General features: G+C 36.6%; 1 protein-coding gene across 8 annotated transcripts in view; it reads left to right on the top strand.

Moving 5' to 3' along the window:
* Positions 1-17,854, top strand: part of YAP1 (Yes1 associated transcriptional regulator) — a 108,727-nt gene that overhangs the window by 82,482 nt on the left and 8,391 nt on the right. For 2 of the 8 annotated variants that reach the window (XM_068556688.1, XM_068556690.1), the window contains exons 5-7: positions 4,594-4,787; positions 7,659-7,706; positions 17,642-17,772. In XM_068556688.1, the coding sequence (XP_068412789.1) occupies positions 4,594-4,787; positions 7,659-7,706; positions 17,642-17,772 (373 nt within the window). The remainder of the gene's footprint in view (positions 1-4,593; positions 4,788-7,658; positions 7,707-17,641; positions 17,773-17,854) is intronic. The other 6 variants (XM_068556691.1, XM_068556692.1, XM_068556693.1 and 3 more) reach the window with 3 other exon arrangements.

The raw sequence follows: 17,854 nt of genomic DNA, 5'->3' as shown, positions 1-17,854 counted from the left end.
AATGGGGTTGGGGGGGAACCTCTATATACTGCTTTGGAGTAGTCTCAAGGATATGTTATTAGCAAAAAGGCAAAATGAAGTTAAGTATTAAGAGTATGCCACCGAATGTAAATTGATACAGCCACTATGGAGAACGATATGGAGGTTCCTTAAAAAACTAAAAATAGAATTACCATATGACCCAGCAATCCCACTACTGGGCATATACCCAGAGAAAACCGTAATTCAAAAAGACACATGCACCCGAATGTTCATTGCAGCACTATTTACAATAGCCCCAGGTCATGGAAGCAACCTAAATGCCCATCAGCAGACGAATGGATAAAGAAGTTGTGGTACATATATACAATGGAATATTACTCAGCGATAAAAAGGAACGAAATTGAGTCATTTGTTGAGACGTGGATGGATCTAGAGACTGTCATACAGAGTGAAGTAAGTCAGAAAGAGAAAAACAAATATCGTATATTAATGCATGTATGTGGAACCTAGAAAAATGGTACAGATGAGCCAGTTTGCAGGGCAGAAGTTGAGACACAGATGTAGAGAATGGACATGGACACCAAGGGGGGAAAACTGCGGTGAGGTGGGGATGGTGGTGTGCTGAATTGGGCGATTGGGATTGACAGGTATACACTGATGTGTATAAAATTGATGCCTAATAAGAACCTGCAGTATAAAAAAACAAACAAAACAACTAATACTAAACTTTCATTGGGTTATTTGTATGGAAATATGTTAATATAAATGTTTCAGACATTACATGAAATTTCTAAAAATCTTGTATATGTATGGAAATATGTTAATATAAATGTTTCAGACATTACATGAAAAAAAAAAAAAAAGAGTATGCCACCATATATCTAAGAATGGTATGGTATGCTACCGTATCTTGTGTGTTTGCTTTGATTTTTAAAAACAGAATAAACAAACTGCTAGGGGCAGTGGGGAGTGGCAAGTAAAGCCAGTGTCTGAAATTCAGAAGCACATCGCCACAAGTGAGCCTGTATATTGAGTTGGCCGAGTCACACAGAGAAGAATTATTTCAGATGACACTTAACCACAGTGATTTGGCTGGATACACCTAATGAAATATCTTAAGGACCAAACTTTTAATAATCATTTTGTTGATCATAACTTTAATAGTCGGTTGTATGTTATTTTGAAATACTTGCATATGTATAGAAGGATAATACATATTAATGTTATTGGAAGCAAATTTTTCAGCATCAGACAGAAAATATAGTTATAAGATCTAAGAATCTAAGCAAAAACCCGAATGATACATATTGTGATTATTTATGGATGAAATGCTGTATTATTTGCTTGAAAATAATTGAGGGAAAAGTCGATGAGAATAGATGTAAAACAGAATTGGTTATGTATTGATCATTGGGAACCTGGATGATGACTACATGAGGATTCATAATCTATATTATTTTTTCTGCTTCTCTATTTATGGAAATTATTTTTAAAAATTTAAATGTATGCTTGAGAGTATAAAAGTGTACTCCTAAGTAACTCATGAGTTAAATGGAAATCACAATAGAAATTACAGATATTTGGGGTAGAACAATCATGAATTTTACATACTATTTCAACTGTATGACATGCAGGAAAAACTGTACTTAAAGGTAAATTTATTGACTTAAATGCTCTAAGAAAAGACTTAAACTAAGTAAGTTCAACTCAAGAAGTTAGAAAAAGAAATACAGAAAAAATTGAGGGGAAGAGTAAGAACAAAAATACCATCACCTTATATAAATATCTCAGTAGGTTGAATTGAACCAAGGTGTTCTAGGAGAGAGTTGGTCTGTAATTTTCCTTTCTTCTAATATCCTTGGTTCTATATCAATGTTATGCTGCCTCATGGAAGAGTTGGTCAGTCTAAGGGGAAATTGGTAGGATTTCTATATTATCATATATTAAATAGTTAAATTTCTGCCTCAGTGAATACTTAACTGACTTAGAAACATTACAGTGTTTTTTTCAGCACAAGTTTTGTGCAAAGATGCTGGACTAGGCACTGAGAATATATACACAATTAGGATACTCTCCCCACTCCTGTGGCACTCCAGTCTAAGAGAAGATACAAATTTGTAAATAAAAAATTACAATCAGGTGAGAAATGTCAGTAAACAAATGTCCCAGGGCAGTGTGCCCTGAAAGAAGATGATTCTTAATGCAGATGGCAGACTCTGGGGAAGGCTGGGGAGGTTTGGTCAAGTAGCCTCCAAGAAAAGTTGGCATTTACCAAGCAGCCTCTGTGGCTTCAACAGAGGACACGTGAAAAATCACCAGAAGGAGTTTGCCATTTGGCTGGGAGCCAGTATGTCATGAGAGCTGTCAGTGAATGTCATTTCAGATTTTGGTAGCAAGGTTCATGAGAGAACGTGATCTGTAATTTTTCTTTGTTTTAATGTCCTTGTAAGGTATTAGGGTTATGCTGGTCTCAAAGGTGTTGTGGAGTTTCCTTCTTTGCTGTTCTCTGGAAAAGGTTGTATAAGATTAGTATTATTTCTTCCTCGAGTGTTTGTGAAGTCATTTGGGCCAGAGGTTTTCTTTGGTCAGTATGTATTAAACATTTAGTAGAAACAATGACCTGAAATTTCACCTTAAAAAGTTGAATATGTGTCTGAAAAGGTGATACATCATTCTTATTGCCATTTTCACATAATAAAACTTCCATCTGTTCACCAGGGTTACCACAATCCACAGTTTGGTCAATGTTGTATCAGTGACAGAAATTCACTAGTGTAGGAATCCAGTCTGTTTCTAATTGTCAAATGGTATATTATATGTTCAACTAAAAAAATAACAATGACTACCTGAACTGTTGAATGAGACCAATCTATGCCATCCAGATTCTTTTTTTTTTAAATAAATTTATTTATTTGTTTGTTTATTTATTTATTTATTTTTGGCTGCATTGGGTCTTCCTTGCTGTGTTCAGGCTTTCTCTAGTTGCAGTGAGCGGGGGCTACTCTTCATTGCAGTGTGCAGGCTTCTCATTGTGGTGGCTTCTCTTGTTGCAGAACACAGGCTCGAGGCACGCGAGCTTCAGTAGTTGTGGCTCGCGGGCTCTAGAGCGCAGGCTAGTAGTTGTGGCGCACGGGCTTAGTTACTCCACGGCATGTGGGATCTTCCCGGACCAGGGATCAAACCCGTGTCCCCTGCATTGGCAGGCGGATTCTTTTTTTTTTTTAATTAGTTAATTAACTTATTTATTTATTTGTTTATTTATTTTGGGCTGCGTTGGGTCCTCATTGCTGTGCTCAGGCTTTCTCTAGTTGCGGCGAGCGGGGGCTACTCTTCGTTGCGGTGCACGGGCATCTCCTTGCAGTGGCTTCTCTTGTTCCAGAGTACAGGCTCTAGGCACACGGGCTTCAGTAGTTGTGTCTCGCGGACTCAGCAGTTGTGGCTCATGGGCTCTAGAGCGCAGGCTCAGTAGTTGTGGCGCACGGGCTTAGTTACTCTGCTGCATGTGGGATCTTCCTGGACCAGTGATCAAATCCATGTCCCCTGAATTGGCAGGCTGATTTTTTTTTTTTTTTTAATTTATTGATTGATTGATTGATTGATGCTGCATTGGGTCCTCGTTGCTGCGCTCAGGCTTTCTCTAGTTGCGGCGAGCAGGGGCTACTCTTCGTTGTGGTGCACGGACATCTCCTTGCAGTGGCTTCTCTTGTTGCAGAGCACGGGCTCTAGGCACGTGGCTTCAGTAGTTGTGGCTCACGGGCTCAGTAGTTTTGGCTCGTGGGCTCTAGAGCGCAGGCTCAGTAGTTGTGGCACACGGGCTTAGTTGCTCTGCGGCATGTGGGATTTTCCCGGACCAGGGCTCGAACCTGTGTTCCCTGCATTGGCAGGCGGATTCTTAACCACTGTGCCACCAGGGAAGTCCGGCAGGAGGATTCTTAACCACTACACCATCAGGGAAGTCCCATCCAGATTCTTGTAGGCTTAATTTATTATGAGCATGCATCAGATCATTTAATCTACTTGATTTATTAGAGTTATATTTAAAGATTAATAATCTTGATGAGCTTTACTGCTTAGAATGCTTTGTCTCAGAGAGATTTATTTTTAATTAAATATATACTATATTTTATAATAAGCAATATATTCACATTATTCAAACTTGAAAAGTTATAAAAAGTGTCTCTCTTGAACTCGGTCCTTTAGTCATCCAGTTCCCCAGGTCCAGAACCAACAGATGTTAATTGCTTCTTGGCTGTCCTTCAATTCAGATTCTCCGGATATGCATGTAATATATATTCCACCTGCCCCCTTTTTTTTAATACTATCTATTCTGTACTATGCTTTTAACTTAGTATGTCTTAGACTGTTCCATGTCACTGCCTATTAGAGTTGCTTGTTTCTTTTCTCTTATGGCTGCCTTGCATCCTAGGATAACGACAAAGATGACTACAATAATAATAAATTAATGTAACCATTGTACTATGGGTGGATTTTTAGGTTATTTCTAGTCTTACTATAGAAAAGGCTATGTTGAATATCCCCAGTTGCTTTTGAATAACTAAATATCCTTTTTCTTTGCTAGTTTTTTAGGATAGATCTTCTGTTTCATTTCAGCCATGAACCAGAGAATCAGTCAGAGTGCTCCAGTGAAACAGCCACCACCCCTGGCCCCCCAGAGCCCTCAGGGAGGAGTCATGGGTGGTGGCAATTCCAACCAGCAGCAACAGATGCGGCTGCAGCAGTTGCAGATGGAGAAAGAGAGACTGCGACTGAAGCAGCAAGAACTGCTTCGGCAGGTGAGGCCACAGGTTAGAGACCAGCCTTCCACTCTTGGGGTTTTGTTTTCCTACATAAAGTTGGGTGTGTTTCATTTTGGCATTTATTAGTTACAGAGGAATGTTGTTTCTGTGAAACTAGAGTGACACAGAAACATTCTGTCCAGCTCTCGTTGTCTTAGTTTCTTAACTGGCCTTTGATCACATAGGCTATAACTTGTAAACCTGTATCACAAAGAGATGTTTTGGTCGTATTCATTGCAGTCAAGCAAAAATCGAAGGAAGCAAGGGTGCTTTTCCTCAAATATACAGGCATACCTCGGAGATATTGCCGGTCAGTTCCAGACCACCACAATAAAGCAAGTATTACAATAAAGTGAATCACATGAATTTTTTGGTTTCCCGTTGCATATGAAAATCAATGTTTACACCGTACTGTCGTCTATTAAGTGTGCAATAGCATTATGTCTTAAAATAAACAATGTAAATTGTTTATTGTAAAATTTAACGTAAATTTAAATAAATTTAATGTAAAATTAAATACCTTAATTTTAAAATACTTGATTGTTTAAAAATATTAACCATCATGTGAGCCTTCAGTGAGTCATCTTTTTGCAATAGTAACATCAAAGATCACTGATCACAGATCACCATAACAAATATAATAACAATGAGAAAGACTGAAATATTGTGAGAATTACCAAAATGTGACACCGAGGCATGAAGTGAGCAAATGTTGTTGGAGAAATGGCTCTGATAGACTTGCTAGACGCAGGGTTGCCACAAACCTTCAGTATGTTTAAAAAAAAATTGCAGTGTCTGCAAAGTGCAATAAGATGAGGTATGTCTGTACATGGAATTGCAGACTACTGTATATCTGAGGATTTCACTAAGGGGGAAACTCTGGGACATCACTTGGGGAGAAACATCTTTTACTTTAAATGAATTATTTGTCTAGGGGAATACACAATACGATATTTCTCAAATGATAAATGTTTCAGTATTGCTGAATCTAAGATGTTTTATTTAAAACAATACAGGCTATTCCAAGTTTAGAAGATCCCACAGTGCTTTAAAATTATCTACTTATGGATATTTTTTCATGTTGGGATGGGTACGTTCTAACATTAGAGAGCTGGAAAACTTTATGACCATTTTTATCAGTTTTCTTTCAGAAATGCTGTTGGTCTTTATGTGCCATAAGAATATATAATCCCTCATCTCAAAATGAATTTTTACTTTATCTTATTTCAGAGTGATAAAATCTAAGTTCAGATATTGGGAGTGTGATCTTCTCAAAGCAGTATATTTTAAAATTTTTATGTAAATATTTTGGATAATAAACATGATGTGATTTTGAAAGTGTACAAAAGGTAAACGTACAGTGAAAATGAAATCTCCTTTTCCATTTCTCTAGTTCTCTTTTCTGGTTGTAAGTAGCTATCAGTTTCTAGTATTTTTTTTTTCCCCCAGAGACATTCTCTCTGTTTGCGAACGTGAAATATACGTATCTGTACTATTTTTCCTCACCTAAATCATAGCATACCAAGTATAGGCATTAAAAATATCATTATACTCTACATTTTTGTAGCCAGGATGTAGACATTTGAACAAGGTACTTTTTTTTCATGAGTGTTCTATTTTAATAGTGTCCCGTGTTAATGGAAATACATGAACTTGAAACAGTCATTGAACCTCAGATTTGGGATTTGAAGAACTGGTACCTAAGAATTAAACTAAGCCATGGAATCCCAGACAGGCACACCTTTAAACTGTTTGTGCTATCAGTAACCTGCCAGTGTAATTCTAGTGTGGTTGGCACCAAAGTGAGTAAGAAAGATGATGCCAGCATATGATGTCAAGAAGTGGTCTTGAAAGAAATATTCCCTCATCCACCTTTTAAGAAGGTAGAGAAAGGAAGCACATTAACAAGATTACTGTATCTCTGATGGACTTTTTAACATATTACTATAAAGGAAAGATATTTTTCATTTAAATAAAACTTTATCATCGGAACAAGGTAGCACCATCAAAATTATAGTTATATAGCTCTTAGAAGAAATAAAGCAATTTAAGGGTATGTTTTACGCAGCCTGTTTTCATTTTGTTGTTACTGAGTACTAGATGGCGTATGCAAATATAATTTCACATATGAATTAAAGACTACCAAAACCAAGAAACCTTATTAATAAGAAAGGTTAAAGTCTGGGAATGGGCCATCCATCATTTTGTTGTTGCCGTAGGTCAGCTCTCCCCCACCCCCTTCCCGCCCAATGGGCAAAATGCTGCTACTTATAAAATTCTTCATTCTAAAGAGTTTTTCTAAATCTTATTCTCACTCTTACTCTGGGTGATGGGTCCTAGACAGAATAGTTTCCTTTAAAGGTAACTTCTTTATTTCTTCTTTACTACCTACTGTGTTGTCTTTTCTTTTGTTGAAGTGACAGACCTGCTCTATTCTTATACTAATGGTGTATTTTTTTAAGATTTTTTTGGTTTTGTTTTTTAGCAATCAGTATAAATTCAGTATATCTTAAGTCTTTTGGCTTCCTGTGAACTTCTTCCATTGATAGTTTCTCTTATCACTGAAGCATCACATTATATTTTTCCTGCTTCATCTAATATTCAGAAGTAAAGAACCTACCTGACCAATATCCAGTTTCATTTGAACCCTGACACCTAAAGTCTTACTGTCCTGTCCTCAATGCTGTTGAACACTTCTGAGGTTTCCGTGTGTTATGTGGCGACTCCGTTGGCTCCTGTCTTCCTTAGTCTGCTTCTTCTTGGGCTAGCTTGGGAATTCTGTGCTATGGTGATATGTCTGGATACAATTTGTAAGTCAGCCTACACAGCCAAACCATGTGGCTTAAAGTAATTTTTATCCATCTTATTTTTCACTCTTAGGCAATGCGGAATATCAATCCCAGCACAGCAAATTCTCCAAAATGTCAGGTAGGCTCTTATCTGATGTTTTAGCATTGAAAACAGATATTAAATTAGGAAAGAGAAAAACTTGTGCTCCAGGGGCCTGTCCTCACTGAAGATGAGCCCAGCGTAACTTTGAGGCATCTTTCTACCATGATACTTAAGTTAACATTGCTGTTCCCAGAAAGTTTACACTATCTGCTCCCTCCCCACTCCTCCCAGAGTAGTATTCAAAACTCCGTTGAGGTCTTTTTTTTCCCCACATTTGATATGTAGTATATACACCCTGTCAGCCTTGAAGTGTGCCTGATTTTTTATTTGCATAGCCTAAAATAGTACTTACAATGATTTATAGAAATTAATAATTCGAACAGTAACAAAGATAGTACAGGTTATTTACTTGGGTAGGCTACTTTAGGAAATCTTATTGAGAATTATAATCATACTACTAGGAAAGGAAAAGGTTTTTTTAGTGAACACTCCAAAGAAAGAATATTAAAATTATCAGAAGAGAAAAGGATCTACCTGAGTACTGTTTTGGGTTTCTTTGTTGGCTTTTATCAGCATTCCTCCCTGGTGAACCCAAAGGAATACTGGTTGTGAAGGTACCTTATTTAGATGGAAAGATTGTGGCCATTTTTTCCTTCTATAACATAGGCACTTATCTGACTCATGGAAAGAATCTCATTCTTGAAACCAAAGAGATTCTCTTTGTTCAGGGTTCACAGATTTGAAGGAATTAGGAGCTGGGGGATTATTGCACTTTTCTCAGATTGCCAGAAGCAAACATGAAACACCTCATATTCTGTGGAGCTCTTCTGCACTAGGCTAACAAGTGCATTGTGTTAGAATGAGCTGTGGAAGTGGGAATTGGCAGAACTCCACTCATTTTAGATACTGTTAACTTGTCCATTGGAGCACCAGATAGAATCTTCATAGAGACCAGTTAACTTTGTGAGAGGAAAATCTCTATTCATTGCCTATCTCATAAATGCCTCCTTTAATCAAGAAATCCAGGGAATAACTAATGAACGTCATCTTTGCTAAAGCAGAGCAGACATTCTTACAATGAGGACCACTAATACCACATTTGACTGGGAAGAGCACTGTGGCATTGGATCTTTATGTAAAGTGAAGACATTTTTCCTTGCTTTTTCTCTGAAGTGTTTCTTTTATTTGTAATAAATGAAGTAGAAACATAGGAGCAGAAATTAATTCAAGTGAGATTCGGGATCAAGCAAAAAGTTCTCCATGTTAAAGTGTTTTGAAATTGTTTCCTTTTTATTTTTTCCTACTAAGATCTTAAACTTTAAATCTGATAAATAAAGTAAATACCTTCAGGTCTTTATTTCATACATCAGTATAAGTGTAAACAGTTGCTCATTAAAATTATCAGGAGATTTTAGATACTTCTTTTAGTAGTAAAGCTTTAGAAAAGTTAAGGTTTGTAAATTAAATTTCTATTAAATTTGTATGGTATTAAAATTTCAGTTGATTCCTTAGATTTGTCTAAGCCAGAGCAGGAAACCTGAAAGAGATAGGTTTTATAAAAGGTTTTTTAAATTCAACTTTGCATATGTGGAGAATAAAATACTGCCTTGTTATATAAGATTCAGTTGTCAATGTATTTACCTGGCACAATTGTGAAAATGTATGAAATTCCAGTATAGGGCTAAATTTGGAGTTGCTCAAATACCCAGAATCTGGTTGTATTTGTATCAAGCAAGTATCTGTGTTTTTCTCATCCTACATATTATCTTAAGGTAGATGCCAGGAAAGATTCCACAAAGAAGGGTCATATCTTAAGTGAAGATGCCTTTAAATAGGTTACCAGGATAATCAAGAAAGCCAGAAAGAGCTTTCCAGTCTCGAAAAACAGACTGTAAAAAGGAATAATGAAGAAAAAGGGATGGATCCATTCAATGCTTGAGCGCAAGGCACTCCTGTTCAGTGTTGTGGGGGGTTTGGGTTCTGTTTGTTGTTTGTTTTTACTTTCCTTATAGAAGTCAGTGCAGATGAGTTAACAAGCAACATGAAATCAGTGGCATTGTTTTGTAATTATATACCGCATTTGCTGTGGGAAGGTACCAGACTTCAGAATGTTCACAAATTACTTGTTTCAAAAGCTATCCTTAAGTACTTCTGCATAGGATTAACAAAACCTGTCTGTATAGTAGGATTTTCTGGTCTTGTAAACTAGTGTCAGTATGGGTGAGGTTAATACAAAATTCTGAAAAATTGAGACAACTTTAAAGGGGTTAGTATATTTTCTTAGTTAAAAATGGAAATTATTGCCTTAATTTGTTAGGGTTTGTTGGCAGAATTTTGGAAAAACTTGTCCTCATAGAGCTTTAAATTTTTAAATTTCATTTTGATTATTCACTATTTTTGTTTCTAAAGCAATTTCTGGTCTCAGAAAAAGAAACTTTTTAAAAGTATAAACATCGTCTTTGCTCCATGAGATTCAGCATGTATGGAATGCTCAATTTTCTCTGTATAACTCTTTCTAATACATCAGTTTCTCCTCTGTGACTGGAGGGAGACCTTTGAGACAGTGGGTTAGGAATGCATCCCAGCTTCTGTTTCAAAGTCTTTTGAAACTAACACTTTGAGGAAAGATAGTTCCCCCTGAGTGTGAATGTTTTTACCTTCTGTTATGCTTAAGAATGTGGTTCTTAGTACCTGCGGTTCCCTAATACCTATGAGATCAAGCCTAAACTCTGCAACCTAGCTCATTTATGGTCTGTGGTCAGTAGCCTTCTTTCTCTCTCTCAGTTCTGGTTAAGCCAGTTACCTTCCTTCAGCAAAGTGCACTCCTCTGTCTTGTTGCCATGATTCCGCTCATGAGCTTTTCCCCATAAGGAGTACCTGACTTTTCCCCTTCCTTTTTACTGATTAAGATTCTCCATTTCCTTCATAAGGCCTAGGTCAAAACGCATCCCCAAGTGCCCTCATCAGAATGCTTGAAACGACCCAGAAAATAGAAACAAGACTGCTGTGTATAAATAGCTTATCTCTGAGCAAATAATTGCTTTACTCTTCGTAGAAATTATAGCTATAAATTTTTTGCAACTAATGAATATTGTGTAGTTGCCATTCCTTATGGATAGTAATAAATACACACCAGGGTCAGTTACTGGGTTAATGATGGATACAACCCACACTATTAATGTTGAGGATATTGTACTACACTGTTAGCCCGAAATGGTGAAGAGATTCAGATGTCCGTAGTTTTAGTCAAATAGAGCAAAATAGTACAGTACCCCTGTTCAGAGCCATGTGAAAATAATCACCACAGGTTTTTTTTTTCTGAATTTAATAATAGCAAAGTTTTGGCTTTTTTTCCCTCCAAACTCTCTTTTATGTTAGCAGATACTAGAAAAGCTATTTCAGAATCCAATTAATACCTTTTCCAAGTTTATCTCTCTTCTTTTTGAAGTCCTAATATTGAATAAATCATATATTCAAATGATTCTGTGAATCATTCTATGACTTTGAATCATAGATACACATCTTTTTAGTCAAAAAGGCTGTTCTGAAGTTGAAGGTACTTTGGTAAATGGCACAAATTTTAAAAAAACAAAAAGCATTCTAAACCTTGGCTAAATGTTTTAATAACTTCCAACATAATTAAATATTCTGTGACTGTTTAAAGCTGTGTTGGAAAATGGGGTATGGCAAGACCTATCTTGAACAGTTGGAAGAAATGGCTTTTTGTTTGTTTGTTTTTAAAATTGTTGACATAAACTGCAATTACTAAGACAAACTGTTTAAAAGATGTGTATTTTTAGAGTTATTCTTCATTTCTAAATTTGGATTTCTAGTTCGCTAAACTTACCTACCTTAAATAAATTGATTAGGTTGGAGAGGGGGGACCTTCACTTGTGTGCCATGTGTTATCCAGAAATGAAACACTCTTACTTAGTATTTGCTGAAGATAAAATTGCTTTAAGAAAGTAAAGTTGACATTAATTTTATACAATTTTCTATAAATGGAATCATAACTTTTTCATCTTAGCATGATTATTTTGAGATTCATTCATGTTGTATTTATAGTTCGTTCCTTTTTATTGCTAAGTAGTATTCCATTGTAGGGATATACTACAATTGTTTATCTGTTCACCTACTGATAGATATTTGACTTGTTTCTAAATTTTGACTTGTGTAGACATATGCTTCCATGTCTCTTGGATACTCTAAAGAATTTAATAACCTAGAGATGTTCTAAATGTTTCCAGACTACTGACTTCTTCTACTGCCTTTCTCCTTATTTTTCTAAATGATGTGAACCAAAGCATCAGTTTTATATGGAGCCAAAATACTTTACTACCAGATATATATTATCTTAAAGTATCTTTTTTACCCTATGGGAAATGATACTCCTATTTAAATGAGAGGAGGGAAATACAAAAAGGACCAATGGCTCATGGCTGCATCCTGAGTCCATAAAAGTCCACTATATATATGCACCAGACAAATCATGTTTTCCTTTATAAACCATCCTGGAAAGTTCCCTCCAGACCAAGCTGGGACCATCAGTTTTACTTATAGTTGCAGATAGCTCTGACTCCACATGCGTCCCAGATTAGCTAAGATTTACAAGCTCAATGGGAAAAGCCACCACATTTTTGTATTATTACAGAAGAAAATGAGCTAAAAATATTTGCTTCCTTTAGAAAAAGTCAAATACTCTAAAAGAACTGTTTGACCTTTGAAATACAGAAGCATGATAAATTTTGGCTGAATTTCCTATAACTTGCTTACTTCTCCATTTTTGAAAGTCTGTCGAACTGTTTATTCTGACTACCTTTGGGAAAAAGAGAAGCTTAACGAACTTGTATTTTTAGCTCAGTATTCTAATATTAGACATTTGTTCAGGACAAAAAACTCCTTAGAGATAGACATAACTTTCAACATGAAGTGTTTCAACTGAAATCAGTTTTTGTAGACAATCCAATTATGTCCCAAGGCTGATTTTTAAAACAGCTATGCCAGATTTACTCAATTACAAAGTGATGTTCATATTCATCCAAAATGTGTTTTGACAAAGTTACTTTATTGCAATCGAGTGGGTTTATTCTACATAGGTACATGTAGATATATACAGAAATTATTTTTAAATGCATACAATGGAGAAAGTTTATATGAAATGTTTTTGATTAAAAAGTTCAGATTATTTAACTTCATTTCATGCTTACCCATATTAGTTATTTTTCTCTAAAGTCACTGGCAAAAAGTCTGTACAACTCTGAAACAAATTTTTAATATTTTACTTCTAGAATTATGAATTTTATGCAGTGTGTTCACTTTCACATGTACAGTCCTTGGTTGAGGATACAAGGAATTACAAAGCTTACTCACAATGAAACCCATGATTTAGCTGTTCCTCACTGGCAGCAGGACAGCTTAGGGAGGAGCTCTTTCAGTTAGTTCTGACTCCACATTCACTCTCCTTCAAAGTCTGACTAGGTAAAGCATGGAGTAGGATACTTCCGCAGATTTCCACATCTCTGCATGGGGGTGTGTGTGCATGCATGTGTGTGTGTTTATGTGGAAGTGGATGTTACTGTTTTTATATTCAGTTGAACTCTGAACTTCCTGATATATGTTAAGGGGGGGGGGAGGGGGAAGTTGGCCTGTTTTCCTACATAAATACATATGGTTTTCCTCCCCGATTTTTGACAATTTCCTTAAAATAGCAACAAAAATGTTTCATCTTCCTTATTGAACCCAGTGAAATAAATTATGTTCACAGATGAAAATATTAACAAAAGAATTAATTGGGATGGACATATATACACTGATGTGTATAAAATGGATGACTAATAAGAAAAAGAAAGGAAGGAAGGAAGGAAGGAAAGAAGGAAAGAAAAGAGAGGGAGGGAGGGAGGGAGGGAGGAAGGAAGGAAGGAAGGGAGGGAGGAAGGAAGAAAGGAAGAAAGAAGAAAGAAAGAAAGAAAGAATGCCTTGGGGAGGGGGCTACCAAGTAGTCAAGTTTAGTTAAAGTAATTTTGTTTCTAGCAAATACTGAGCTATGTAAGAATATACCCATTTTTGGATGATGTATGTGCAAGTTATTATATATCAATTATACCTCAATAATACTTCAAAAATTACTTCTAATCAACCCTGGTTGGTTGGTTTTGGGGTTTTGTTTGTTTGTTTTTCCTGTAACTAGAAGTTTCAAACCTGACCTGAATATCCATACCTGGTATATGGGTTCTATAATCTATGTATAAGTTATTTATATCATTGGCCTTATCACATTACATTTGTTTTCATGCCATATTCTTCACTATTTGGTTGATAATGCTAACACCGTCCTACCACCACCACCAGTAAATAAAGTGGCATTTTTTTCCCCTTGTTCCTTTCAAGTTCAGTTTACATGAATCCCTAGGTTAGTTACTCTTAGTCCTGGCTCAAATATAGATTTGATGAGAAGTATTTCCATAGCCTTTCAGGGGGTTGGATATCTTCTTAGGCAACTTGTAAAGATTGGCCTTCTTATTCACATCTCTAAATTACCTTTCTTTGTAAATGTGGATAGTTGGTTCTTCAGTGTCTGCTGACAGTAGAAATTCAGTTGTTAAAGGCAGCAAAAAGTAAAAATCTGATAGCTTCAAACAAGCAATGTGGCAGAATTCAAAGTAGCGAGAACATGGAGATTTCGCACATAACAATAAGCTTTAACTTCATAAAACCTTGAAAAAGTGGGAACCATCAAAAAGGGTAAAATAAAAGTTGTAAAAACAATATGAAAATTATAGCCAATTTATTAAGTTATTTCAGTAATGATTTATTTGCTTTGTGCTGCAAGGACTTCAAAACTAGGTACACAGAAATATGAGCATGCCTTCCCTAGGCATCAGCCTCATCCAGAGCCTATAATTTTATTCACTTTAAAATTTATTGCTTTAGGGACTTCCTTGATGGCGCAGTGGATAGGACTCCGTGCTCCCAATGCAGGGGGCCTGAGTTCGATCCCTGGTCAGGGATCTAGATCCCACACACGTGCCACAACTAAGACCCAGGGCAACCAACCAACCAACCAACCAAATAAATAAATAAATAAATATTTTAAAAGTAAAATAAAATTTATTGCTCTTAACGTCCGTATATTTTAATAGCAACATAAATTCTTCAGAGTATTTAGAAGCTCTTGTTTTATGCTCCAAAATGGTCATTCATTTATTCATTTTGTGCCCTTAAGGGACAGAGAAGAAATAATTACAATACCATGTGATAAGTGCTAAGCTCATGTTACATACATATGCTCAGGGTGTGAAAGACATATTGTCTATCTGTCTAATCTAATCCAATCCGAAGATGGAGATGGGATCATTCTGGAGAATTACCTAGAGAAGGTAACTGTGTCTTAAATAATAAGAAAGAAAAGTGTTCTAGTCAAGAGTATATGGAAAGACATGGTACCAAGAGAAAACATTTCATATTACAGACCTGCAGGGAGTGCACTTTGTTTTAAAGTCACTTCTCACTTTGTAAGGTGAAAATGGGGGCGAGGGGTGCATCAAAGATAGAAGATAGAGAAAACAAGTAAAATGGATCCCCAGAAGCTGCTAGGAATGTGGGTTGGCCTAGAACAGGAGACAGCAGGAGGGAATCCATTTTCTGAGACTGGAAGAAAAGTTATAAAGGTGGTGAATGAAGATGGCTTTGGGGGAGCAGGAAGAGATGACAGGAGGATCCAGAAAACCACAGATTGTGCCTGATGACCTCAGTGTTCTTATTTAAATGGGAGAGAGCTTGAAAAAGGAAAAGCACTTAAGTGAACGGGGCTTGAGAGAGTGTGCCAGATTCGGAGTAGTAATCATGAGAATGTGAGAAAAAAGTAACCAAGGACCCAAGAAAAAAACAAAAAACAATGAGTGGTACTAAGGAGGGCCCAGCCAAGGCCAAAGACTATTAATTTATAACAGTCTGGATAGTTGTATGATTTTTCTCTAGCATTTCTTAGCAGTCTCAGTATAGAAATGAAGCAAGCACATTTTTAATATTGATTCATGGTTGGAATTTGCTGTGTTGAAATAAAATTATGTGTGTATCAGGAATCTGAAAGGTAATCATGTGTATTTAAAATGATCAGCCCCGCATTTAAACTTGTAGGGAAGGAGAGCCAATAGATTGGAATAGTAGGAGGCAGAAGAAACTGGGTGGAAAGAAAAAATATGGTTCCAGAAAGCAGGATGAGTACATGTAAGATTTCTGGGGAAGAAGTTTCTAAACCAGTTCAAGGTGTGACCGAGGAAGTTAATGACTGAAATACAATGGTAAAGTGGTCAATATCATTGCAATTTAGAGAGCCAGGAATTTCAACATTAGATTACTGTATAGATCTTGTGCATGGATGTTGACAGTTCCCGGGTGATAGATGCAGTTGCAATGAAGTGAAACAGTGATTATTGTCCCAGACATGAGTAAAGATTGTAGAGGTAGGTTTGGTTTTGAATAGCAAGGTCTTGGCTGTACAAGTGGGTGATTGAGGTAGGTAGGGATGAAGATCACTGGAATGCAGAAATTCAAGGAACTCATGTTGAGTGAATCATCTACATAATGTATAAGTAATAAGATATAGTGGCATGTCTTAAAATTAATATAATATTGAAATAGTAATGAACATAAATGGTATTTTAATATATTTGCAACAATTAGAGCATGATATGAAAATGTTTTTTGTTGATGAAAAGCTGAAAAGTCAAAGGTATAGTAAATACTACTGTTTGTTGCCTATATTTATAATTGAAGAAAATGCTAGATTTTAGTTATAGGTTAATGAAAATAAAGATGTAATTTTTTTTCTCCATCCAAGTTCACAGAGCCTCTGCTTTCTGTCATGATCCTCCGGTTAAGAAACCCATTTAAAGCGTGGGTTATCTAGAAGGCAGAAACCTGAGTAAAAAGAAGTGGTTGTTGCATAGTCTAGAAGTGGTGGTGCAGAGCTCAGAGAATATCTCCACTGCTTCTGGACCCAGTGGTGACTGAGAGTGAGGGTGCTGGAGATGGCGTGTGCCTCAGCCAGCAGGCTTGGCTCAGGAAGGCTGCAGGGGGTGAGGTAGTATCCTTTGTGATAAAAAGCCATAGTTCAGGTCAAACCAAAGATGTGGAGGGAGAGAAAGCTGATGCTCCAGCAGAGTTGAGTTTATGAGAGCTTGAGAGGCACAGCGGAAATCCTCAGGGCAGGGAACAGCGAACAGATGAAAAGGTGAGGAAAAGAACCGGGTGGTAATGAAGGTGTAAGAGTTGGCCAGAGTGAGGTGAACTCGCCTTGAAGCCCCAGGCAAATATAAAGCTGAGGCCTGGAATGTTTGGAAGCACGTTGAGGCAGGCCTTCTGAAACGATCAGGGTAGTAATGGCCCATAGCTTTTGCTCAGTTTCCAGGTAGAATCTTGCTGAGAAATTGTTGGATGCCCCAGAAGATAGCTCAAGATTGAAAAACCTGAAGTCAGAATGAGTTACTTGATACCAAAGTGTAAAACAGTGCAGGAGGGCAGTGAGGAGTGTTGGTGTCTTGGTAAATCACCAAATTTTGTTCTTTTGACTTTATTTTTATTACTGGTGCCAAACATATAAAACCATATGAGGGTTGTTGAGTAAAAATAAGCTTTAAGAAGAATTCTTTTTTTAAAGATCAGACTTGCCATCCTTCCCCAAAGGAGGGATTTAGGAGTGTCTGCCAGAAAAGGAAAATACCAAAAGGAAGCTAAGTAGTTAAGTATATATGTTTTGGGGTTAATAAGACTAATTAAACTTTCAGTTTATATAATTTAATGTTTAATCACTTGAAATGGATAGAAGAACCTGGTCCTTCTGATTGGGAAACTCATTAACTTTTAGATGTTAATACTTCAGCTTTATATGTACAAGTTTATTACTTTAAACCTAACGATAAATTTGTTAATCAATAGATTGATTCTGTTTATTTGTGTTGATTTTTTTCTAGGAATTAGCTCTCCGAAGCCAGTTACCAACACTGGAGCAGGATGGTGGGACTCAAAATCCAGTATCTTCTCCTGGGATGTCTCAGGAATTGAGAACAATGACGACCAATAGCTCAGATCCCTTTCTTAACAGGTTGGTAAGAGTTGCTACTGGCCAACATCTGAAAAAGATCATAGTTTTAAGGTGATTCTCCTTAGTACTTGTAATAAGCTGT

This window comes from Eschrichtius robustus, chromosome 11 (assembly GCF_028021215.1).
Source record: "Eschrichtius robustus isolate mEscRob2 chromosome 11, mEscRob2.pri, whole genome shotgun sequence".
Classification (NCBI taxonomy): Eukaryota; Metazoa; Chordata; class Mammalia; order Artiodactyla; family Eschrichtiidae; genus Eschrichtius; species Eschrichtius robustus.
The sequence above is the reverse complement of the archived record's forward strand: the minus strand, read 5'-3'. Positions and strand labels throughout refer to the sequence as shown.